Source organism: Diabrotica virgifera, chromosome 7 (genome assembly GCF_917563875.1).
Source record: "Diabrotica virgifera virgifera chromosome 7, PGI_DIABVI_V3a".
Taxonomy (NCBI): domain Eukaryota; kingdom Metazoa; phylum Arthropoda; class Insecta; order Coleoptera; family Chrysomelidae; genus Diabrotica; species Diabrotica virgifera.
Window position 1 is genome coordinate 6850746 of NC_065449.1, and position 27877 is coordinate 6878622.

A 27877-nucleotide genomic window follows, 5' to 3' on the forward strand; every position below is an offset into this window, starting at 1 on the left:
TATGAAATCTTTAGAGAAAAATGAAACACCGAAGGCAACTAAAAAGGATGACACTAAAATAAAAGAAGTTCCTGAAACTAGTGATTTAAAATCCATCGTTACTCGATTGAATAAGTTGGAAGAAGACATGAAAGCTATACGGAAAATGGTAGACAAAAAAACTGATAAACGTAGTACCAATGAAAGAAGTAAATCGCCGGTTGAAGAATCAGAGCCTCTAAAATATGAAGAAAGTGTCATACAAAATTTGGAAAGTTTTATTTGTGGGTAATACAATAAACTTTAATCAAATATTTGTGACTTTGTTGGTTAAGATTTTCTCTCTCACCTATGGCGCTACAGCCCAAGTCGGGTGCTGGCCTCCCCCAGCATCCACCTCCAAGTATCTCTGTCTTTGGCTGCTCTCCTCCAGTTGTCCATCCTCAATATCTTTTTAGCATCGGTTCTCACTTCGTCTATCCACCTATTCCTGGGTCTTCCTATTGGCCGACGCCCCACCATAGTTTCGTTAAGCGTTCTACTAGGTATTCTGTCGTTACCCATTCTTATAAGGTGACCTGACCAGCGCAATCTTTGTATTTTTGCATAATTTGCTATAGAGGGTTCTCTGTAGCATTGGTAAACTCGTGGTTAAATCTTATTCTCCATATACCATTGTCGCAAATGGGTCCCAGTATCATCCTTAATATTTTTGATTAAAAAGTATTAATAAGGTTTATTGTCTTTTCAGTCATGATCGATGCTTTTACACCAATATGTTGCTATTGGCTGTATGATGGTTTTATATACTCACCGGCACAAAAATCCGCCACAGAAAATTTTTTGAATAAGTTTGATAATTTATAAGTTTATTATTTGTACTCCAATTTTCAAGATTCTTGCACCAGTTTGTAGGCAAATGTATTGGTATCGTTTGGTATTATTCCGGTAATACAAAAATTTTGCTTGCATTGCATTATACGGCAATGAATGGAAGTGTTCTATTTTCTCTTAACTTTAAGACATTCTGTGGGAAAATGGAAGGTCTGGCTTTGTTTCATAGTCATGTCATATTATTCCGGAGGCATCACTAAAATTTTGTTTTTTGAATTATCCGAATATCTCTTTTCTTGTTAGAGCTGCACCATTTTTTGTAAATAAAAACACTGATTGACTCATAAAGTAGAAGCTGGATTGATAAGATTACAATGGCCCGCATGCAGCCCAGATCTTAATCCTATTGAGTATATATGTGATGAAATAAAAAAGCTATTCGCCGTCATCCTAGGCCTCCAGAACATTTGGTACAGCTATGGCCCTGGTAGAGGAATATCGGGCTATTCCCGAGGCAAGGATAACACATCTTTATTCGATGCCAAACAGATTGCGAGCAGTCGTTGCTGCAAGAGGTGGACATACCCGCTATTGAATTGTTTGGTTTTGTTGTTAATTTTGTTTTGTTTTGTTAATTTTAGTGAGTTTGATATTTTTAATTAAAAAAACCTTCAAAGCAATGTTTTTATTTACAGCTATTACAAGAAAAGATATATTTGGATAATTCAAAAAACAAAACCTTAGTGATATTTCTAGGATAATACAAAAGGAGTATGAAACAAAATCAGCCCTAAAAATATTTCCACAGACTTTTTTAAAGTTAAGAGAAAATACAACGCTTCCATTCACTCCCGTATAATTCCATCTAAGCAAACATTTTTTGTTACCGGAATAATAAAAAACGACATCAATACATGTACCTACAAACTGATGCAGCAATCTTGAAAACCGAAGTACAAAAAATAAAGTTATAAATTGTCAAAAATCAAAAATTTTGAATGGCGGAATTTTGTGCCGGTGAGTGTATGTTTTAAACTTTATTTCCCTATGGATGTCTTTGGATCCAAATACCTGCGACAAAGAGAAGTATGCTTTGTTAGCAAGTATTATCTATTTCCGTATTTCTTCCTCCTCGCTGCCATTCTCAGTTATCTGTACACCCAGGTATGTGAGCTGTTCTACTACTATATTAGCGTCGTCTATTGTTAAATTTTGCAAGCTTCGTTGATTCCTTGCTTGTATTAGGGCTTTAGTTTTATCTACGTTGACGGCCAGCCCTATTTCTTTCGCATTTTCTTCAAGCACCACATATAGTTCTGTGACGTCTCTTGCGGTTCTTCCCATCAAGTTTACATCATCTGCGTACATTGCAATTTGATTAGACTTATTAAACAGTAATTTTTTTGGGTTTAGGACATTTTCTTATGACGTACTCCACATATCCAGGGTGTAACAAAAATGCAGGTCATAAATTAAATCACATATTTTGGGACCAAAATAGATCGATTGAACTGAACTTACCTTAGTACAAATTTGCACATAAAAAAAGTTACAGTCATTTGAAGTTACAAAATTAAAATCTATTTTTTCAATACATATATTGAAAACTATTAGAGATTTTTGATTGAAAATAGACATGTGACATTGTTATGGCAGGAACATGTTAAAAAAAAGTAACAGTGAAATTTGTACACCCCATAAAAATTTTATGAGTCTTTTGTTCCCTTAAACCCCCCGAAACTTTTGTGTACGTTTCAATTAAATTATTATTGTGGTACCATTAGTTAAACACAATATTCTTAAAACTTTTTTGCCTATTGGAAATTTTTCGATAAGCCAGCTTTTATCGAGATGCGGCTTCTGTTTTAATATGTTTACATACAATTTTATGGGAGTTTTAAACCCCCCAAATGTTTGTGTACGTTCCAATTAAAATGTTTGTGTACATTCCGTTTTATAGTGTTTTTATTAAATTTTTACTTTTATCCCCCGCTATTCATTCGTAAACCACAAATTATACTTTATAGTAGATAGTCAGAAAATGGTTTATGTTTGAACTTTGATTTTGATCATACTTATTTTCCCAAGCAGAATGTAGCATTTTTTAAAACAAGTTGATATCTGTACAAATATCTGTATAATAAAATTATGATACAGATAATTTAAAATATACGCTAATATAGTATTTGTTTATTAAGTATATTTCTTTTTAACAATTGTTACTTTCAATGAGTCTACTCAAATTCCATAAATGCTAGCGCATAATAGTTATGCAACTAATATTACATTAACGAGAACAGCGTTCTCGCCAAAATTTAAACTGTCAGAAACGCTCTCGCCAAAATTTTAACTGTCTTTTTTAAAAATTTTAATGTTTATCCCAAAATTGGAAATTCAAAATTATGTGTTATCTAATGTTAAAGGTCTTTTATTAAATATTATTACATGTGATATCCGAGAGATGTAAATGATTGTTGCATTATGTCTTCAAAACTTCGTAACCTGTTTTCATTGCTTTTTGTACAGTCCAGGTCACTGAATTATATGTTGGGATTGTCCAATTTGATTGTTTTGTAGAGTTTTACTTTTTTCATCTCGATATAAGGATTTAAGAAGGAGATTTCGCCCAAAATAGCTCTCTCTCTCTCTCTCTCTCACTTGTCGTTTCCCCATTACTGAGGATCGTGATTTCTTCCAATATTCCTAACAATTCTTCTCCATTGGTCTCTATCTTCAGCTGCTCTAACAGTTTCGCAGAATGAGTTTCCAGCTGAATTCTTTATTTGGTCGGACCATCTAGTTGGTGATCGTTCTCTTGATCTTCTCCCCGGAACGTTTCCAGGAACAATTAATCTCTCCAAACTGTGGTCACCTCTGCGAACCACGTGACCAAAGAATTGCAGTATTCGTTGTAGACATATTGTGGACAGCCTTTTTTAATCTTAAGTTGGTTTAGAATGGAAACGTTTGTCCTATGAGCTGTCCAAGGTATGCGCAGCATTCTTCTCCAGCACCACATCTCAAAGGCATCAATTTTTTGGCGCTCGCATGCGCGAAGAGTCCAAGTCTCTGCTCCGTATAGAAATATTGAGAATACAAGGGCATTCACCAGACTCATCTTGATATTTTGAGAAATAGATCTGTCTTTCCAAACTTTTGTTTGGCGACTCATCACATTTCTTGCTATACCAATACGTCTCCGAACTTCTGCTTCACATTTACCATCGTATAGTCATACTAGACCCGAGATAGACAAAGGTGTTTACTATCTGGTATTCTTGTAACATGTTAGTCAGTTGAATAGTGTCGAATCTGTCGACTACCATTATTTTTGTCTTAGCTTTATTGATTTTTAGACCAACTTTTTTGCTTTCGTACTTAACTCTTCGCAGGAGATCAAACATTTCTTGCTCATTTGCTGCTATAAGTGGAGTGTCATTAGCAAATCTTAAATTGGAGATTTTACTACCAGTTACTGTTACTCCACCGGCCCATCCTTCTAAAACCATCCTCATGACATTGTTCACCATAAATGTTAAATAAGTCAGGTGACAACACGCGTCCTTGTGTAACATCTCCCTCGATCTTGAAATGGTTTGAGAACTTATGATCTAGTCGTACTGTCGCTATATTGGACTGGTACAGATTTTTAATAAGTGTCACCAGGTGCATTGGTGCGCCCATTTTTATTAAAATTGATCACAGATTTATCCAGCTTACTTGAAATTCTCTAGACTTTTCAATGAGTTGTCTCAGGTTCAGGATTTGTTTCCTTGTACCTTTACCCTTTACAAACCCCGCTTGTTCCTGAGGTATTTTGTTATGTAGATAGGTTTTTAATCCGTTTGTGATGATGTGTAACAAGATTTTACTATATACATAGCATGTGTTATTAGTGACAGTGTGCGGTAATTTTCACATCTGGCAGTAGTTGGATTTTTTGTGTAGCGTGATATAAATTGAGGTACACCAATCAGATGGCAATTTTCCTGAATCCCAAAATAGCATTTGTTAGCAACACCCAGAAAAATACATACTTCACCTTGTCATGCAAGGTAAAATAATGGGAAAATGAAGTGTGGGCCTCCGTATAACTTCTTGGCTTAAAAACCAAAAAACCAAAACTACTACTGAACTATTTCGTGTGGCTGTAAATAAGACAATGATTGTTAATATGCTGGGCAACATGAGAGCCAACGATCGACAAGCGGTATCGAAACCTTGAGAAGAAAAATCATCTGTTAGATGTGCCAATTTGCAGTTTATCTCTTTATTCTTCAATGAAATTAAGGTGTGATTAACAATTTTATTTCTTGCTTAATTTGTATCGAGATCGATAGGAACCTATATGTCAGAAATAAGCAAAACAATATTATTTGTGATTTGGTAATTATTTATTTATTTTCTTGAAAACTATGGATATGTAACTAAAAATTCGATATTCTAAGTAGTATAATTCAGTCTGTTGTTGCAATTAATATACAGACTGTTTAGTGTTTGATTAGATATAGGTGACTGAAGGAATCGCTAAAATTGGCAACATTGCTTATGAGAATGGGTTGCATTGTCACTGTAGAATGCATAGAGTTATATATTAGCATAGAGAGAGTGTCATTCAGAGCGAAGTGACGACACCATCTTTTTTATTTGGATTAGTGCTGTCTCACTCTTACGCATAGTAAAGCTGCTACAGTTGTCCTTCTCTTCCGTGCCTATCTTCACACTAAATGTCATCATAGGTCATAGATTTTCAATACAATGTGTTAGAAAGATATGCAGCAAACCAGTCCATGAGATCTTGTCGTCAGGAAGCGCGGAAGATAGGCTCCCTCTATGTTAATATATACCTCTATGGTAGAATGACGAATGACTGAATGAATCGGCGTGAATCTGGTGCATTAGGTAGCAGTGTTGCCATTTATAGGTCATATATCTAATTGAAAACCAAACAGTCTGAATTAACGTAACGTATGCAGGCCAGATTATTATTTAAGATAGGAAAAGTCCCAAGCTCGATTATTTTTGTCCCTTCACCTCGAATGTTTCTCTATAGTATCGTCAATCCACTTTCTGTAATGTCCAACTTTCACGTAAACTCCTGGTTTGTTTGCGTATCCGCAGTGCATGCCCCAGGAAGTTATTCCATAAAGAGTAAAAACACCTGAAACGATAAAAATGGGATTAATTGGAAAACACAATTAAACATTGATAAATTAACACGACAGTGCTTTGGTAATAACTATGTAACATACAATGTGTTGTTACTCCACTGGTAGGAAAATAACTTTTACCTTCATAAAACCTACTGAATAACTTATTTCCAAGAAATCCTGGTAAAATGTATTCAAAATTTGGTTTTACCCACCGAAAAGTTGTCCCTTGGCAACCCCTGGTAGGAAAGGTTGGTAGGGGACCTAATTATCATTTGAAGCAGTTAGTATCCAGTTAGAATCCAGCAAGGTATGGACACCACGGATTATTAAGTACTAAGAAAGATGTCGAAAAAATGGTATTACAATATATTTATTGTATTATATGATATGAAAAAAGTAAATGTTATTACCTTGGTCCAAACAAGCCAATGGACCTCCGCTATCCCCATCGCAGGCGTCCATCGCACCGTCCATAGAACCAGCGCAAAACATACCGTTTGTCAAAACATCACCATATACATGGGGCATTTTACATATATCGTCGGAATATGTAGTTATCCAAGCTGACAGTAAATTGTGGGAGTATGCTTAAACAAAAAAAAAAAAAAGAGTATAATTAGGCAGCATACGCGACAGGTATAAAATATATCTAATATAATGGAACCAACATTCATGAATTTCTTGTTTCCGTGCCATTTATTTTTCTATTATTTAGGTTAAGGAGAAAATGTGGTCAATAGTGAATCTACTCGTATGAAATCCTGCTTGTTCTTCGGCTACACAATCTAAATATTCTTTATCCATTAGATTCTTCAAAGTCTTCCTATATGTTCTACTCATAAATCCGGTTACAGTTATTCCTCGGTAATTTTCACGATTACTGAGACCTGCTGTCATCCATTCCCTCAGGATCTGGATTACGTTTGTGCATTCTCAAAATAGTTGCCGAATACTTTCGTATAATTTGTTCTAATTAACTAATTAGATGGTAAATAAGCCACAATTAAATTGAAAAAAAAATTTATTAACGTTTCGACGCATAAATCGGATTTCATTGTCAAAATACAAAATACTATACCCTATTCCACGAACATACGACTGTGTTGAATTATCTCGACAACGAATATTTTATTGTGTAAAATATGAAGAACGAAAGTAAATTGCAAATTACATTGTTTTTTTGCTTGAAAAATGGCTTTGGCAGAGCCAATTAGCCAGACTTGTTTGTGATTGATTGCAGATTCATAGTCATAAATTTCTTATTTCATAACGTAAGTACTACAATATTATTTTTTTGATACAACATATTATTATACTTATTATATTTTTTTTATTATATATTTTAATTTGTGGTAATCACTTTTTTACTTCTATTTTATTTTTTTACGTTTTTTTTAATTTTTCTTTTATTTGTTTTCTATTTTTTTCTTTATTTATTTTTTTTGTTATTATTATTTTATTATATGTTCTTTTTTATATATTATTTTTTTTTCTTCTTAATTTTTTCAAACCAAATTAACAAATTATTCCTAGTTTACCACTTATATTTACATAATTTAACATGTTTATAAATGAGATGAAGAATTTCCATATTATCATCTGTAATAGTATAAGAGCTGTGAGACATTTTTGAGTAGGTATTTTAGGCAACCTGAAAATTTTTCAGGTGACTTTTCTATAATAGCCTAATACAAAAATGCCGGTCTGGCTGGAGGGTAGCGGTTATTTTCCCCAAAAATCCCCCCCAAAGTTAAAAAAAGGTAAAAATTGTTATTACAAAAAATATCACTGATATTACTTGAAAGTAAATTTAAATATTCAAAATATAAAGAAAATAAACGGGCCAGGCGATTTGAGGACGATTTTAATTCTGCAAGATACTTGCATGTGCGCCCCAGGATTATTTTCAGGGGGTGCATCTGAACTTCAGAAGATTTTATCTGAATCTGTGCATACTATTAACGAGTATAAAATATACAACTATACATGCATAACTATGTACATTCCTTCCGGACAGGGAGGTGCAATTGTTATTTTGACAGGGTATTTTTTAATTTTAAAAATAAATATTCTAAAAAAGACAGGTTTTTTGGTGAAATTTTCCAATTGCCATGTGATCAAACAAATTACGCGTGCATATAAATGAAAACCGCTATAGCTAAGCAGCAGTGTGAGAAAGAGCGTATAAAATATATTTTGCAAATATAATAGAAAAAGACAAATTTATTATTATAAATATACAGGGTGTTTGGTAAATAATGAGCCATAGCTTAACCTCAGGTTCCTGAGGTTAAAATAGGCCGATTTCAGCTAACTTACCTTAGTTCAAAGTTTATAATAACCGAGATACAGGGTGTTAAACTTATTTTTCTGGCATCTCAAACTCCACATCTCAACAACGGCAAGTCTTTCTTCAGATGCGCCCGTGATTGTCCAGGCTTCGACTCCGTATAAAAGGACGGAGAATACGTAGCAACTCAACTAATTAATCACTAATTAATTTTTACTTACTTACTTACTTAAGCCGTCCTCTTGTACCTTACGGTGTCGAGGTCTTACGGTGTCGAGGTAATTTTTACTTAATTAATTAATTAATTTTTAATTAATTCTAAATACACATTACAACTATTTACAGAACATGTAGAAGAGGAATCTGAGTCTCGAGGGGAGTCTGACGAAGAAGAAGAGAATGAATATTTAAGCTCAGATGAGGAGTTTGAAGAAAAAGTACAAGATGCGGACACAGAATTAATTTAGTTTATAGTTTTATTCTTTTCTACCTATATATTTATAATAATAAATTTGTCTTTTTCTATCATATTTGCAAAATCTATTGTATAGTACGTATTATTTTTCTTTAATTAAGAAAAAGTTACTTAAAAAACTATAATATATAATAATTACTCTAACGTTTCGAGGACAACAACATGGGTATCGCCAGGTCACGTGATTTTTCTCGAGCGAACGAACTCGCTCAGCTACAACAGAGGACTCAAACAGCTATCGGTAATATACGCTCTTTCTCACACTGCTGCTTACCTATAGCGCTTTTCATTTATATGCACGCGTAATTTGTTTGATCGCCTATCAGTTGGAAAATTTCACCAAAAAAAAACCTGTTTTTTTTGAATTTTTATTTTTAATATTAAAAAATACCCTGTTAAAATAACAATTGCACCTCCCTGTCCGGAAGGAATGTACATAGCTATGCATGTATAGTTGTATATTTTATACTCGTTAATAGTATGTACAGGTTCAGATGAAATCTTCTGAAGTTCAGATATATCCCCTGAAAATAATCCTGGGGCGCCCATGCAAGTATCTTGCAGAGTTAAGATCGCCCTCTAATCGCCTGGCCTGTTTATTTTCTTTATATTTGAATATTTAAATTTACTTTAAAGTCACGTCAGTGATATTTTTTGTAATAACAATTTTTACCCTTTTGTTTAACTTTGGGGGGGATTTTTGGGGAAAATAACCGCTACCCTCCAGCCAGACCGGCATTTTTGTATTAAGATATCATGGAAGAGACACCTGAAAAATTTTCAGGTTGCCTAAAATACCTACTCAAAAATGTCTCACAGCTCTTGGACCATAAATATTAAAGTATTAAGGTTTATTGGGAAACAACATTTTAAATTTTTTAATTCCTTATAAAGGTCGTTTATGTTATTCATCTGTAAATGAAAATTACATTGTTGTTTATTGGAATAATTATTAGAGCCATTTACTTTCGTATTTCTTATGTTGCCCACTAAAATATTCGTTGTTGCGATAATCCAAAACAGTCGTATATTCGTCGAATGAACCATACTTAATTAAACAAAAACGTTGTTGCTTAGTAAAAAATTCTTCTATTAATTTATGTTATGATGAAAACCTGGTATGTAAAAGGCTAAAGGATATTTATAAAGAAATAGAAGAATAATAAATATTCTGACACTAAATTGACATAAATCTTGTTCCGTCAATTTTAAAAACTAATTTAATATTTTCTTACATATTTGTTAATTATTATCGTTTAAACTTGTTAATGTATTATTTGTTATTGCTAATTTAAACAAAAATAAAATATTTTATACAATTTTTGAAACTTCCAATGAAACATCAAACAAACTAAGTATATAAAAGACATAAAAAGATATTATATGCATTAAGTTCACTTAATTTTATTAACTAGCGGGTTTTATAGGGCTTTTCATCGATTGTCATTTGTTTCGAGCTTCTGTCATGTGTCACATAATATTAATATATCTACGCCATACGTCTTTGGTTTGTATCATTGTTATATACCAATAACGTATGACGTAGATATATTAATATTATGTGACACATGACAGAAGCTCGAAACAAATGACTGTTAATGAAAAGCCCTATTGGTTGAATTTATCTGTCGATATTTTAAGTTTTATGTCAGCTAAAATATCGTGATGTTTCAACATTTTTTTTTTATTTTGGACCATGTTGGGGGGAATTTTCCCATTTCCCCCCTTGTAGACCCGCCACTGGTTCTCTTGAAAAATTGTAGTAAATCGTAATTGCAACAATTTCAGTTCTTACACTTTTTGTCGAAAAGTTGAAAATGGCGGAGATATTGAACAAAAACAATTGCTACAAAATCAATCAGGTCTTACGCTCGCACATTTACCACATACGTACTACCTTAAATATTGAATTTAACAAAAAAATGAACGGCATCAAAATTGTACAAAATTTAATTCTCTTCATTTTTGTAGAGGTATATATTTGTTGTAAAACTAATAATAAACGAGATAATTTAATAATTCAATAATTATGCTACAACTGTCATTATTTTCCCCTCATTACTTGGAAAATATCGACCGCACGAAAAAAATTATAATAAATTAAATTATAGAGAATCGCATTTTTAACAATTTCAGTTTCTACACTTTTTGTCAAAAAATTGAAAATGGCGGAGATATTGAGCCAAAACGGGTCTCGTTTAAAATCAAGATGGCGGCTAATGCAATGGTGGAATTCAGTCGAGATTTTAAATTTTTACTAATATTGACCCTCTCTAAAGATTAGAAAAATAAAATTTGGGGCAGCTCCAAGTGCAAGGTCAAATGCTATCCCGACTGGGCTATACGTTTATGTCTACATAAAATTAAAGGTGTCTAGTTTGTTTAAATGAGGAATTATTCGCTTACCTGAAACTCCACTTTTGATCGATCCAAATCCAGATATAGTACAATTCATCTGCTTACTATAATCCGTAGTAGCATCAGGCAAACAAATAGGTTGGACGTCGTCATTCAGCACGAACCCAGTACCTTTCACTTTGATCAGAGCAATGTCGTTATTAAGCTTGTGTCCCTTCCTGAACTGTTCATGCACGAAGAACTCATCGATATACTTCTGCTGCTCGGTTCCGTCGTTGTCGTCTGTGTTATAATCACCAGCAACGATCACGTAGGCACCTTTGGTGTAACCCTGTAGACAGTGGGCTGCAGTGAGAACCCATCTGCTGGAGATGATGATGGCTCCACACCAGTGGGCGGATTTGTCTTTGACTCTGACTTTAAGAGCCGCCTGAAAGTGAATAAAAGGTGAATGGATACAAGTATTTTAATATTTTGGTATATTACTACTAACTGGAGAAATACCAACAGAACGACTGAATTTTATTGAACCAAAAAATCAAGGACCAAGAAATGGGAAGAATATCGTAAGATAAGCCCCATGAGTAATCTTCTAAAATGATTCTATAATAAACCATAAGATAATTTACAAAATGTGTAAAAATCAAATTTATCTCAGACAGTTAAGTTCATAGATACTGTTGGTGCGATAGAGGCATTGTTCTCAGTACTAGTCTTATTCCAGAGATGCAGAGAAGATAATGCAAATACTAAAAAAGCAGGAATTAACAACCAAAATCTGAAAGTATTTAAGAAAAAATTTTTTGACTGGAATCTGACAGCAAATCTCAGAGTTGAAGTTGAACACATCCAAAATGTAAAAATCATCCGTGGGGTGAGGAAATTCTGAAGAATTGCCTCACAAAGACAAAGCTAATAGAATCTAATAGGGTAAAGAAGACAAAGCTCATACTAATTAGCCAGAAAGAAGATAAAAAATAAAAGGAGGTCAACTCTACATCAACCAAACTCCATAGAAAAAGTTATGCACTGCAACTACCTAAGCACCATAATAAATGAAGAATGGACCAATAACCAGGATATCTCAAGAGCGCTCATCGGAAAAGCTAGATCTACTTCAACCAGATGGGGGCCTTCATTAGGAGGCATAACCCATCTCTTGTAGTCGAGGAACTGAAGCTGAAAAAATGGCAAAACCTAGCAATTTTTTCGTCCAACATCGATTTGTACAAAAATTTGCGATTAGACTCATTACACCCTCTAGTTCATTTTCTATGTTGAGCCGTTGTACGCTTTTGGTTTTTTAAGGGTGAAAACTACCCCTAATTGTAAAAAATTATAAAATAAAATTTTAAACTTTAATATTCTCCAAATTTTGGTTCTTATTAGTTACATAATGATTGTTTTATTCTTTAAGAGATACTATTATAATATTTCAACCCTTAAAACCACCCTTGTTGGAGCTATATATAAAAAATTTACTTATCCTAAAAGAATAATTTCGGCTTGCATCGATTTACATAAAAATTTGGGATTAGGATCATCTCACCCTGTACTTCATATTCTATATCATGTTTAAAGGCGTTGATTATTTTCAGGGGTGTAAACTACCCCTTATTGTCAAAAATTATATAAAAACATTGTAAACTTTAATATGGGTAAAATTTGGTTTTGATTGGTTAAATAATGATTGTTTTATACTTTAGAATATAATATAATAATATTTCAACTCTTAAAATCCACCCTTAATAACAGAGTTTTTATAAGTACTAAGTAGATATTTTAATAGATCTATACAGAAGAAATAGTAGAAATAAAGAATTACAAAAACATTTATTTACACAAATGTACGAATTTACAAATACATATGTACAAATACAAATACAAATAGTTTTTTAGTCATCTTCCAGTAACCGAACCGGTTCTGTGGTATTATACATAAATTGAAAATTATCCATAAGCAGACTATCTGAATTTTTCGAAAAAAAATTCGTGTTATCAACATAGCTCCTTCATTTTTGGAGATAAAAAGTTTTTTCAAAAATGACTTTGTAGGATTTTTGAAAAGTTATAAGACTGTATAAACTAAATTCCGTAATATCCCTTAGTTTTTAATTAGGGTGGGTTTAAAGGGTTCGAAGAAGGGGGTGTTTGCTCGTAAATAGGGGTTTTAAACAGCTATATTACGCTAACTGTAAACTGTAATGAAAATCTATGTACAAGGAAATTTTAGTTATTAAAAAACTACAATTTAGTACTCCATAATTTTTTTCGTATCTCCAGTATTTTCGGAGATATTTTGAAATAAAAGGTAAAAAATGGGAAATTCCAAAAAAATAATTTTTTTTAAACTTCAATTTTTCGAAAATTAGGCCTTTTAAATAGGTCAAACTTCTTGGGTGTATTGATAATACAAATATAAAAGGAATTACAGAAAGGTGAAGACCAATTTTTAATCAGAAGGGTAGTTAGGGGGTTGTTTTCACTGATTTTTTCATAGAGAAAAGCAGGTGCCGACCTTTTTTGATCATCGCTTAATTTTCAGGCTAGAGACTTTTATTATTATCTTTTGAAAGGCCTAACTGTATACTTGAAAAAAGATTAAGTTTTCCTCGAAAAATGCAAAGTTTTTCCGTTATTTAATTATGCATTTGACGAAAAAAGCTAACTTTTAACATGCTGTATCTCGGTTTGTATTGTCTTAAAGATATTACAGAGAAAGAATTTGGTTTGTGTTACTAAAAGATACAATTTTGATATCTACAGTTTTTTTTGATTAAATGCATATTTTTTCGAGGTATTCTCAAAAAAACCTCTAAAACAGTCTATTTTTTCATCGAAAAACTGTTACTTTCTAGCGCGAATAACTCGAAAAATATGAGTTTTACGAAGAAAATGTAAAAAACATTTTTTTCTTAGAATTACCTTTTACATCGATTTACATGGTTAAAATGTAATAAAAAAATTTCCACCTCCGAGATGAGGTGGCAACCACTCCCAAGGTTTTAGCGTACAGCAGCATGATATAGAAAATGATCCTTGGACTATTCCCTACCTTCTGTGAAAATTTCAAGTAAATCCATGCTGGACGAAAAAATTGCGAGCCAAAATGCTTCATTTCCTTGACTATTGGTATACAAATAAGAATGATACGATGCTGTATTTTTTGTCTTTATTTATGGTATTGAATGGTATACCTTGAACGAAGATATGCGCAGAATATTGGAATCATTGGAGATGTGGCTGTATCGAAGACTACTTATGATCCCGTGGACTGACCGAGTCACAAATGAGAAGGTCTTCAAAAGAATGAAGAAGAACCGAGAGGTACTGACCACCATCAAATCTCGAAAATTACAATACTTTGAACACAATATGTGAAATGAACCAAAATATGCCCTCCTATAAGCTATCCTGCATGGAAAAATATTTAAAAAGCGCCAAAATCATTGTAATTTACAATTTTCTTTAGCCTTACCTGCCAAGGATAATCTCCTTTCTTAGCAACACCTCCTCCTATCACTCTTGCCTGAATTAAGTCCTTGATGGCAAACTGGTTGTCTTTTCTCAAGCCACAGTTTTGGGGCAATCCTTCTTCAATTCTTGTAGGCAGGTTTGAGTGTCTTTCAATCTAAACAGAAATAATCAAATGTTATATCTATATTAAAAAGTACCTATTACAATAGTAACTTACCTGGACCTCTTCTGCATCCTGTGAGCAGATCACTCCTACGTCTTCACTGTGTTCACAATTGTGCTCGCCCCAGCCCCAGTGTGTACATGTGTTCAGCTCAGTCTCGTTGCCACGACAAGATACTTGATCGAGCCATATGGGCCCATAACCTTAATAAACAATAAACAAAAGTTATGAATGAACAAAGATATTAAATATGTAATTACCACAAAAATGTGGTACCACATCATCAACAACAAACAATTAGGGGGAAAAGGCAGTGTTTGTTTTTATTTGATTGAGAGTTGGACCACCATCTCCAGATAGCTATTTCTACCTATTAGGCGTCATCGGCGGAGCTATGCAGTCACAACTCTGAATCAAACATCAACAAGCCTGCTTATACTGACTGCATGTACTGACAGTACCTCTGACTGCATAGCTCCACCGATAATACCTAATAGGTAGAAATAACTATCTGGAGATGGTGGTTCAACTCTGAATCAAATAAAAACAAAAACTGCCTTCCCCCTTGTTCACCTTTACTCAGATTTTTGAGTACTCGAAACGTCTTTCGGCTCTTTTCTTAGACGAAAAGAGAGCAGATACGCGACCGTTGTCCTTTCTGCTATTTACTTCAGTAAACTTTGTATCGAAGAGTTTTTGTCGTCCTCGTTTTAACAAACAATTAGTTTGTTCACACCTACAACTAGTATTGGAGGTGTGAAATTACATAAACAAGGGATCATTTCATAAAACAGGTAGATCCCTTGTTTATGGAATTCCACTCCTCCAACAATAGCACCCTGCTGAGCTTAATATGAATGAGTCTCTTAGATAGTAAAGTAGCTGGTGCTACTTTAATCTTGTCTTACCTGCCCCAAAGTGAGCATCCTTTTTAACGAAACTCTTCCCTTTGTATCCCAAGGACTTGCACACAACTTTAGCTGCATCTTCATTGAAGTCGTCATCACAAATAGTTCCCCAGATACCGTTATGTTTGATTTCAACTCGGCCTTCTCCGGGATAAGAACCTCCTACAAGACGCAATTCAGTGGGAGCCTAAAATTTATGAAGATAAGAAATATATTCGTAATAATAAATATCTATAGTTCTTCTCATGGTCTTTTTCAGTGATAAATAGATAGCAATAAAACTTTTCATAACAGTTTTCTTTCTTTCAAACTCATAAAGTGGGCATTTAGAACCATATCCATTTTTTAGTTTATTAATTTTTTATAGATTAGAGATAGATTTATTTTGAATATGGAGAATTTGAAATTGGTCATTAAAAGAATGATCATGATCTAGAAGACGAAATGCGTACGTAGAGTAATCATATAAATCAGATATGCAGATGATACAGTAATAAAAACCGATAGTTTACAAGACCTGCAAAGACTCATGAGTAAAATAGTAAGGTGTAGTAGGGAGTACGGACTCTCTCTCAATATCAAAAAGACGAAGATTATGAAAATTAGTAAAAACAACCATAATACTAAAGAAATATTAATAGTAGAGGGCCAGCAGATCAAAAGAGTAAAAAAGTACACTGCCTTACCTAGAAACGCTTATAACAGAAAACTATGACTGGACTGTAGAAATCAAAGTCAGAATCGAAAAAACACGTTCTAATTTTATGAAAATGAAAAAGTCCTATGTAGCAAAGATTTAACATTAGATCTTAAAGTACGCCTAACAAAATGTTACGTATACAGTGTACTATACTATGAAGTGGAATCATGGACGTTAAATCTAGAGACAATGAGACGACTTAACGCCTTTGAAATGTGGACCCATGGAAGAATTATGAGGGTTTCCTGGGTACATAGAGTTACGAACAATGAAGTACTGAGAAGAATAGGTAAAGAGAAGAAAGTTGAACTTACAATTAAAGAAAGGAAGCTACAGTATTTCGGACATGTGATGCGGGGCGACAAGTATGGCATCCTGCGACTCATAATGCAAGGAAAGATAGATGGCACTGGCAGAAGAAGCATCGGAAGAAGACGAATTTCAAGATTGCAGAACCTGAGAGAATGGTTTGGATGCAACTCAAAACTACTAGTTAGAGCTACTGCCTCAAAAATAAAAATAGCTATGATGATTGCCAACCTCCGTAGCGGAGATGGCACCTGAAGAAGAAGAAGAAGAAAACTAACTAACATACCTCACAATGCTGTACAGATTCATCAGAATCGTCGTTACAATCCTCGACATCATCGCAAACGAACTCAAACGGAATACACTCATTTCCACTATCGCATTTCCATTTGTCATTCCCGCATTTCTCTTGAGGAGTCTTACAGACAACTCCAGCTATTTCTTGGTCTCTACAGTTGTGCATACCCCAACCAGGGAATGAACAATCGATGACGGAACTCTCATTTCCAACGCAGTTGAGGTCATCTATCATATACAGAGTGTTTCTTTCCTTTAGGTCTTTGGCGAAGTACGATTGGCCTTTAACTTCAGCTGCACCTAGGGGGAATCCCAGTTCTCTACAAATGACATTGGCGTCGATTATGCTGAAGTCGTCGTCGCAGATGTAACCGGTACTGCCAAATGCTAAAATTAGTAACATTTTTTAATATTAAATGACATTTGTTAATGTTTGAAAGTTGCATGATTAAATATGAAAGAATGAATATGAAAGAAACAATTTGGCAATTCATAAATTAAGTACCTTTTATACAAAGGAAACACCCCTTTTGTTGAAATATTTTGATTGACGGGTAGACATTCAGCATCGAAGCTCATTGGTATTCCGGAAATCAACGAGGTACGCGTCGATCGCCATCACGACGGCTAAGGCACAATTGGTTTTCAAACTAACGGTAAACTAAGGCATGAGTGATTGAAGACTGCTTTTCAAAATTCAGTGATTAGTAGTAGTAGTAGAATGGAAAACAGAAGGCAAACTCGGCACGGGTAGACGACAAATGACATGGATGCGCAAGATCAAAAAATGGACAGGATTAGACTTTCAAAGTTTAATAAAAAAGCTCAAAATAGAGAAGACTTTGCAGAAGTCATCGCCAACCTTCGCTAAGAAGACAGCACCTAAGGAAGAAGGGAGTCGTAGAAAGAAATTAGAGCAGGCATTCCACAAGGCAGAGTTGGGTCCGATCCTACTATATAGGGGAGTGCAATTAGAACGAAAACATGCATTGTTTCAGAAAAATTCAAACAAGCTTATATTTTTCTAAAACTTTTTTTGTTAGTTTATATTTTATATACTTGCTAAAGTAAAAAGTTCTACTCGCAGATTTGGCCGCTAATTGTTTATTAATTGTTTAAACAATAACAATTGTTTTGCATAAATAACTTTAAAAATATCGTTAAATTCATCATTTTACTTTGATCAAATATGTTTCTATTTTGTTTTTGATTATGCTGAATCCGAATACAGTATTGAAATTTGAAAATTCTTATACAGAAGCTCTTATACAGTATGTCTGCGTAGCTAGGAACCACATGGAAAACTTTTTTATTATCAATTTTACGAAAAAAAGTTATTCTTCATAAAATGCTCAGGATAGTTAAAAATCTAAAACTTAACCATCAGATATCAAATTGTATCAATTTTATACGAGTTATGGCAAAAATATGAATCTCGTTAAAGAGTAAAATACCTTTATATTCCAGAATATTAAAAAATGATATTACGAAAAGTTGTTTGAAATTAAAAACTATGTTTAAATATACAAAATTACATCATTCTAATAAAAAAAAATTCTCAAATTACGGATACTCATCATCATTTTATTACAATAAGGATAACTATTTTATTATCCTTTTTACGAAAAAAAGTTATTCATCATAAAATGTTCTCCTGGTCTAAAATCTAAGATACAACCATCAGATATCAAACTTTTTTAATATCATACGAGGTATGCAAAAAATATGAATTTTTCTTAAGAGTTAAGTGCCTTTATTATTCACAATATTTTAATTAGAAGGATGTAATTCAACACTAAAACAAACTTTTTAATTCCAAACAACTTTTCTTAATAACAATTTTCGATATTGTTAAATGTAAAGGTACTTTACTCTTTAGTGAAATTCATATTTTTTGACATACCTTGTATAAAATTAATTACATTTGATATTTGATGATTGCATCTTATATGATATACGATGCAGAGTATTTTATAAAGAATAACTTTTTTTCGTAAAACTGATAATGGAAAAGTTATCAATAGGTTCCAAGTTACGCAGACATACTGTATAAGAGCTAAAAAATTTTTTTTGCTGAACATTATTTATTATTGTTGAAGCTTTACAGAAAAAAGTGTTGATCACTTTGTATAAACAATTTTCTAGCTGGTAATTTTCGGTTTTTGTATTAAATTTTTGTTATCCTTCTTAATTTTCTCAAAAAGAAATAGATTATTTCATTTCTAAAGTAAAATAATTTAGTGTATTTTAAAGATTACATCCTAAGATTTAAAAAAGCACTTATAAAACTGTAATAGATCTGTTCAAACTTGAGTAATACCGTCTTAAAGTGGTGATAATTCTATAAAACTACGAAGATTTCAAAAATTAAATTTTTTGAGACGTCGTATCATTTGAATTAAATTTTTGAGATTTTTTTGAATGAAACATCATTTAGCAAGATGCTTGAAAGATAAATTGAGCAAAATTGGGATCTTAAGTTTCTTATTATATTTAATATTTTTAATAAATGCTATTTTTGAAAGGAATCCTTCTGAAATATGCTTATTTATCTACAAAAAAAATATAATTTTTAAACAAATAAATACCTGTAATTTCTACTCGTCCTTCATTCTTCTGACCCGACCCGGCCAACTTTATTTTGTATCCAAACTTTTCCGCCCCACAATGCTTTTCGTCTTCTCTATTATCACAATCATTATACCCGTCACACACATAATCCTTACTTAAGCATTTCTTGTTATTACACTCGAAGTACTTGGTCTTATCAGAACAGTCTATAGTACCATCTTTCAGTTCGTAGTAGTCGCTGGAATGATGGGTCTGCAGAGCTCCAGATAGTCCTATGTTTTTGTCTGACAGGAAACAGTTTCTGTCAGATCTTCTGTAAGTGAATGATCTGCATGTGAACTTCTTGTTTTGAATACAAAGGACAGAGCAAGTTGCATGGGATACGTTGACGATGCGTTGATTTTCTACTACTACTAGACGTTTGTTTTTGACAACTGAAAATCTTTCGACGTATTCTCGACAGTTTTCCTCGTCTTTTCCATCAGCGCAATCCTGAAAAAGAAACCTAGTTAGACTACTCTACAGGTGAACCAGAATACGAACAGACGTGAACATACTGTGAAGCAATGGTTACTCTCCATCTTTTGTGCTATCCATAAAAATACAAACACTAAAGATTGCAGTGAATACAGAACAATATCATTAGTAAGTCATGTTCTCAAATTATTCATGAGAATAATACTTGGTCGTATAAATAAAAAACTGGAAGAAGGCAGAGAGGCGTTAAGGTGATACAGTAGCGATCAACAGGTAGCCAAAACGCGTTCCAAGATTGCGGCTGTAATTTTGAATATTTTTTCGAGATATTTGGCACACGTATTCGTAATATAATAAAGAATGGCGGTACAGAGCCCAATTTCAAAAATATATTAATATGTGGAAATTACTCTGTAATTAAATACAATATTAAGAAAACGAGCCTGTACCGCCATTAAGAAGAACAAAAAAATACACTTTCTTCAAATAAACTTTTTTATCCGATGCCTAGATTTTGTGTCATTTTGGAACTACTAATGAAATAAAACATTTTAGTAGTTCCAAAATGACACAAAATCTAGGCATCGGATAAAAAAGTTTATTTGAAGAAAGTGTATTTTTTTGTTCTTCTTAATGGCGGTACAGGCTCGTTTTTTTAATATTGTATTTAATTACAGAGTAATTTCCACATATTAATATATTTTTCAAATTGGGCTCTGTACCGCCATTTTTTATTATATTACGAATACGTGTGCCAAATATCTCGACAAAATATTCAAAATTACAGCCGCAATCTTGGAATGCGTTTTCGCTACCTGTTGATCGCTACTGTTTCCTCTTAATTGCTTTTAATGTGATAGTTCAAAGATGCAAGGATATGAAGGTGGTTGTGCATATTTGTTCCGTTGTTTTTAAAAAAGCATTTGACAAAGTATGACATGAACAATTAGTCCAAATTCTAAAGACGAAAACATAGACAAAAGGAACTTACGAATAATAACAAACCTTTAGGTACTGGAATCAAAGAGCACAAATTGTAATAAATAACGAATCCAGTCCGGAAATGTAAATCAAGAGACGAGTTATAGTCCACTAAAATGTTACATTTTTTAGGCCGTACCTTGCATTTCTTAGAGTAGTCAATTTTATTTCTTTAATGTGTAGAGGGGATCAGTAGAAGCTTAAGTTCAAGTTTTTGGGGTCGCCATCCTTGTCCCCCGGTCGCCATCTTGGAAACGGGGTGCAAAGGGGTTTCGCGCTATATCTCCTAAACTACCAACCCTACGGAAAATCTATTAAAACATAAAATGTATCAAATTAAATTTTCCACAATTTTGTTTCTATTACTTTTTATCGTCAAGTGACCAACAAAAAAGATATATTTCCAAAAATATGTAAATTTTTTTTAACAAGTTTCCTTTTGGATGTTATAACTATTTTTCAGTTCATTTTAAAATAAAATAACATTATAGCAATTTTGTAGAGGGTTTTTCAGCGAACAATTTCCACTATAAATTTGTTTAATTCTATTTATTTATATAGGTTTTACAGCGCTCCAAACTTGACCAGATTCTCGAATGCTCATAGGGATACAATAAAAACAAAAGTTAGGCTTACTTTTCTATCTATACATATTTTGTATTCATACGATTTATTATGATTTTAACATTCCTATGCTATTATTAATCTGTTTTTGACCTTTCTTCTTACTATAAAACTTATAACTCTAAGCATATATAGAAAAGGCCCAAGAAGTTGTTTGAGGACAAATTCGCCGCTTCAGAAGAAGAATGACGCAACCGCAAAATGAAAAATTCTTAAGCAGAGCAAAAAACGATTTTTGATATCAAAACCATAAAGTATGATAAAAATTAGCCATTCACCACACCGTGGTCAGGATCTCGAGATATAAGCGTTTTTTGGGGTGTGCCGCTTGTATATGAAGTAACATAACTTTTTTCCTATTATATATTTTGACTTAAAATTTTCCAAAAAACTTCTTCATGAACTATATTTTATTTTTGTGTTGGTTAAAATTATAAACTAAAAAGTTTGTCGCTCAACTGTTTTAAGTAAACATGAAACTAACGAAATATGATGACAAAATGTTAATAAATTAACAACTCTTTTTTAAATGTGTTTAAACATTTGGACAAATTTCATTGTTATCTACATACTTCAAAGATGACACAGTAAAATTTTTAAAAGGAAATATTTACAGAGACCAAAGATACAGCGAGGTAAATTTGAAAAATCATCAAAATTGATTTTTGGCATTTTTGTATAAAATTTATTTTTTTTAACATGTTCCACCAACTCTAGATAAAAATAAACTTCATATTCGGATTCAGCGACCTCAAAAACTTAAAAATAGACCAAAATTGATCATTCACCTTAAATTTGATTTTCGGGGTTGGCATAACGGTTAATGCCGCTCGTCTAATATATAGATAGAAAAGCATTATTTTTCTACGAGAATTCGAGAATCTGGTCAAGTTTGGAGCGCTGTAAAACCTAGATAATAAATAAAATTAAACAACTTTATAGTAAAAATTGTTTACTGAAAAATCCTCTACAAAATCGCTATGATGTTATTTTATTGTGAAATGAACGTAAAAAAAGTTATAACCTCCAAAAGGATATTTCTTACAAAATTTTCTCTTATTTTTGTTTATAACTTTTTTGTTGGTCACTTTACGATAGAAAGTAATAGATATAAAATTGTAGAAAATTTAATTTTCTTCATTTTATGTGAAATTAAATTTTCTGTAGGGTAGCTAGTTTACGAGATACAGCGCGAAAGCCCTTTGAACCTCTTTTTCCAAGATGGCGGCCGGGGGATAAGGGCCTCAACCCCAAAAACGTGAACTTAAGCTTCTATTGAACCCCCCTACACATTAAAAAAATAAAATTGACTCCTCTAAGAAATGCACACTAAATGTAACATTTCAATGGACTATTAGGCAAGGGTGTATTATGCCTTGATTACTATTTAATGTATATCATTTTTGAAGAAGCATTATCAGGCATGTAGGTATTATTTTTGAAGAAGCATTACTATCTCAAAGTGATAGAATAATAATTAACGGAAGATCTATTAACAACATAAAATATTCAGATGATGCCGAGATTATAGCAAGCTCTGCTTCTTCTCTTTAAGTGTCATCTCTTCGACGGAGGTCGGCAATCATCGTAGCTATTCGGATTTTATAGATGACTGCTCTGCAAAGTTCATTTAATGTACATCCATACCATTCTCTCAGGTTTCGCAGCCACGGTATTCTGAGTCTTCCTATGCTTCTTTTTCCTTGAATCTTGCTCTGCATAATCAATTGGAGCAAGTTGTATCTCTCTCCACGTGTAATATACCCGAGATATTCCAATTTTCTTGTTTTGATGGTATTTAAAATTTCCATTTCTTTATTCATCTTTCTCAGAACCTCTTTGTTTGTGACGTGTTATGTCCACGATATTTTTATGTCCACAGTCCAAGCTTTGCTGAACAACTCCAATTACTACTAAACAAAACAAACAGTATTTGTGAAAAATATGGACCAACAATGAGTATAAAAGACCAAATACACGATAATAACTAAGAAAACAAATACACGATAATAATTAAGAAAACAAATATATACAAACCAACATACATTTGGGCAATGCACCGATAGAAAGGGTCGATAACTATAATTACCAATACCTAGGAACCTAGATTTCAGACAATAATGATCAAAGAGAAATATGCGCCAGGATAGAAATAGCAATAAATGCGTTTGTAAAAATGAAAACAATTCTTTGTAACAAAGATTTTAGATTAAAACTGAGAGCAAGAGCTCTGAGATGTTACGTGTTTTCTATACTGCAATATGGACTTGAAAGCTGGACATTGAAGCAAGAATACATAAATCATCTGCAGTAATTTGAAATGTGGTGTAAAGGCGGATATACATATGCGCTCTGCTCGGTGTGCGAGCCGCTCGCGCGCAGCGTATTCGTCAGATTAGTACGTGTTTTCAAGTGACGCACAAACGGCACGCACACGGCGCACCACGATCTAAATTCTGTCGATTTTTCAACAAACGCTTTGATGGTTCGCAATACGTATCTGGACGGGTTTGCGAGTGGTTTGTTGGTTTTGGCGCGCATGAGTTGAATATTTGTTAATAATGGAATGGTCGGAACTGTCGGAAGGAAATATCTAACTTATTGATGTTTACCGTGGAAAATCATTATTGTGGGATCCTCAATAAAGAACCATTTAATTTAAAGAAACAACTTAAATCCGATCTGAACGGAAATAGAAGCTGAAATAAAAAAATGTACTGAGTTGGAACAAGCAGATATATTATAATTGGGTCACCGGAAAGCGAAAAAGTTAACACAGGGCTAGGAAGAACCTATAGTTCTCTAATTTCGTTTCTAGTGAAGCTACGCAGTTGAAACAAGCAGATACATTACAATTGTGTCACCGGAAAACGAAAAAGGTAACGCATGACTTGGAAGTACCTATAGTTCTCTAATTTTGTTTCTGGTTGTAGGAACAAGCAGATATATTATGGTAGGGGAGCAAAGTATGCTAAATGTGCAGTCACTCGAGCGCTTTGGGGACCTATTGGGTTGTGATTATTAGGTCCTAAAACCAAAAAAGTTAAGTAAAATTTTCCATTTTAGTGGGGACTTCCCATATTTTTAATTTAATTTTCCATTTCCAACAATGTTTTTTCCGATTATAGCGCCATCTATCCATAATTCAAAAAAATGTTTCGAGTAAAAGTTGTTTATTTTTATACAAACAATCCAAATCTGCAATAAGAAACGTGGGCTACCATTTAAGATTTTAAAGTAACCCCCCACCTCACCTCCGTGGGGGGTCGTGTTTGGAACCATTCGATAGATTTTTCAAAAACATTGCATTGATAAAGTGTATTTTGCAGTTTTTCGATATGATGTTTATTTTGCGAAAGATCGCGGGATTTGTATTTAAAATTTTAAATTTACCCCCCACCCCTCTCCGTGGGGGGTCAAGTGTGGTATTTTTCGATCGATTTTTGAAAAATATTGAAAACGTAGTTTTTGGTTTTTCAATCTGACGTTCATTTCGCGAAATATTCGCTTTTTTGGTGAAACTTTTTGACTCACCCATTTCCGTACGCCCCGCTCAAATCGTCATATTTTTGAAATATAGACTCTTTTGCATGTACTTAACTTACCTTATCTTAATCTGACAATTTCGATTATTTTTAAGGATAGATTTTTTTCGGGCCCCCCTGAACGAACTCCCCTGTGTTAAGAGCCAATATATGGTGGAGGTACATCTGCAGGGTACGACGTTTCTCCCCATATGATAATTTGACGCGCTCGAGTAACTGCAAAAATCCCCGCTTGGGCTCCCCTACCATTATATTTGTGTTGCCGGGAAGCGAAAAAGGTAGTTCCCGAAATGTTCCCAAACTGTGGCTTATTCCACATAAAATAGTAAATTGCATAAGATGACACAAGAAAATAGTTTCAGAACAATACCAAAATAAAATGTAGTAGAAGTACAGGACAGAGACATGATTATCTACAATTACTAAATGTTCGTAAGTTTCCTCTGGATCGTCAAAATGAAAAATTTTAACGAACATTAACCGCGCCACGAACGCGCGGCGCACACACGGCGCGGAGTTCGTGGCGCGGATATCTGTCTCCGCCTTTACAGCTCAATGATGCTTAGACTAGCATGGACACAGACGAAAACGAACACGGAAGTATGACGTGAAATGGCAAAGAATACGAAACAACAAACACATTAAAAATAAGAAAAGTTACAATATCTGGGACACGCAATGAGGAGACAGCGATATAAAATGCTAAGATTGATGGGAAAGGCAAGAGGATGGAGGAGTAAAGGAAGAAGGAAAGTGCCATGGTTGAAGAATTTAAGGGACTGGTTTAAATACAGTTCAATATAACTCATCAGAAAAGCTGGCAGATAGAGTAAAGATAGCGATGACGATATCTAACCTCCGAATAGGAGATGACACTTAAAGAATAAGAAAACCTAAAATATTTATTAATTATTTTGATAAATACCTATATTTATGTAAATAAACGGTTCTATGTTTTTGTAATTAAATCTAACATCACACTTATCGTCATTTTGTGATCTTGCTTACCCTATTATTATCACAAAGCAGCGTCAATGAAATACAAGAGTTCACGCTACAGTGGAAATCATCGTCAGAACATTTCTTGATTAACCTTTGTTTCACTTCGATTACGTTTTCAGGTTCCAATTCTACCGGCTCTCCATTGTCGTAAGTAAAGACATAATCCGTTTCACCAAGATCGTTGGAATCCGCAGTTTGATATGGTGGAATCCAAGCACTTCTTGGGGTGGTTACTTGAGGTCTTCGTTGGTAGTGGTTGGAGTTGTAGACATCATCGTAATCGGGAGATTTTTCTACTGGTTTAATTACGTATCCAGGTTTACCTAGAAACAGTTTTATTGAACTTGATACATGAACATGAAAAAAAGTTAATATTTCAGAGACAACTACCATCTTCTTAGTACATTTCACCCTATTGGGATCTTCAGAGAGGCCTGTCAAAAATGAAGAAACCTGTCAAGAGTCCCTGAATCAAAACAAAAACTAACTGTCAAAGTACTGTCAGTGAGCAAAGTTAAATAAAATAATTTGCATGTAGACGCTGTATAGACATCTACTTAACCCAATCATAAGTCTTAAATCCAAAAATCTAAAATTTCTATCATTGGAACCAAGTTTATGGTGACAATATAAATTCGTGCCTTCTAAAATTTTCAAGGCAAACGAACGATAAATAAAGCTGACAAGAGGAAATCTACGATCTGCATTCACCCCCCCCCCCCCCACCCCTCAATTTATCTAGATAAAACTCCTTCGAATGTTGATTCCATGTATTGTCCTTTTCATGATCATTTTTCAGTGCGTAACAAATGATACGAAAATGGGTAAGTCCGTGATAATATACATTTATGACATTTATTCTAACATGACATTTTAGTTAAATCTGACAGTTGGCACATTTTATTTTCAATTTCGAATAAAAACAAATCAAATGTGTTTCTTGCTTTTATAAAATGGTATTTTCTTTGATTTGTATAGTCTTATAAATTATACAGATTATATTTGTAATATTATTATCTAATTAAAAAAATTATTTTTTATTATGGCGCCATCTATCGACAACTAGAATAACTAGAATAAATGTTATAAAAATGTCACCGACGAAATGTAATCACCGACGTGCCTTTTTTTCTGTCACATACAATTTAATGCGTTAGAAAGAAATCGAAAAACTGTGACGCACTGAAAGATGATCATGAGAAATACTGTACTTACAATATTTCATTGTATTTCAGAGGCATCCAAGGTTATGATGTCAAAAGAAGAGGAAGAAGAAGGATGAACTTAATGAAACAAGATGGAGTTTTGGTAATAGAGGCCCAAATCTTGGATATCTCCGTATTACCATTTATAAATCTTTTAACTGGTAACTACCAAAGGAGTTCTCATGAAAATGAAATCCGTCATGTAGTGTAAACGAAGACATACTTTTAGAGAGAAAAGAGAGATGTAACACATTTTTTATTGAAATGAACAGCAGTAACAAAATAACAAGTTAGAAGGTTTAGAATTAACTGTAATCAATATTTGTTTTAGAAGAAAAAGGTGCAAAATAAATAAAATATCCAAACGTTTAGACATACTCTAGGGTTATTGGGTAGTCAAATATCAGTAGGGCATAATAAAGAGACATCTAGCTCAATGGATTAATAAAACTCTAAAGTTTTCTCCAGCAAAAGGATACCACAGAGGTAAAAGATCATAAACAAAAAAGAATCAAGATCAATAGCCCAG

General features: G+C 33.3%; 2 protein-coding genes across 3 annotated transcripts in view; one reads left to right on the forward strand and one right to left on the reverse strand.

Annotated features, from left to right (window-relative positions):
- Nucleotide 1: 1 nt before the first annotated feature.
- On the forward strand, nucleotides 2-27714 carry LOC114336352 (uncharacterized). The gene is made up of 2 exons (XM_028286703.2): nucleotides 2-267; nucleotides 27379-27714. The coding sequence occupies exons 1-2, from the start codon at nucleotides 2-4 to the stop codon at nucleotides 27557-27559; spliced, it is 447 nt and encodes a 148-aa protein (XP_028142504.1). The 3' UTR covers nucleotides 27560-27714.
- LOC114336349 (serine protease svh-1) overlaps nucleotides 5186-27877 on the reverse strand; it is a 55606-nt gene continuing 32914 nt past the window's right edge. For both annotated transcript variants that reach the window (XM_028286700.2, XM_028286701.2), the window contains 9 exons: nucleotides 26150-26466; nucleotides 19532-20006; nucleotides 16933-17330; nucleotides 15638-15824; nucleotides 14784-14932; nucleotides 14568-14720; nucleotides 11138-11519; nucleotides 6377-6553; nucleotides 5186-5974 (listed from right to left, as the gene is read on the reverse strand). In XM_028286700.2, the coding sequence (XP_028142501.1) occupies nucleotides 5844-5974; nucleotides 6377-6553; nucleotides 11138-11519; nucleotides 14568-14720; nucleotides 14784-14932; nucleotides 15638-15824; nucleotides 16933-17330; nucleotides 19532-20006; nucleotides 26150-26466 (2369 nt within the window). In that variant the 3' untranslated portion in view covers nucleotides 5186-5843. The remainder of the gene's footprint in view (nucleotides 5975-6376; nucleotides 6554-11137; nucleotides 11520-14567; nucleotides 14721-14783; nucleotides 14933-15637; nucleotides 15825-16932; nucleotides 17331-19531; nucleotides 20007-26149; nucleotides 26467-27877) is intronic.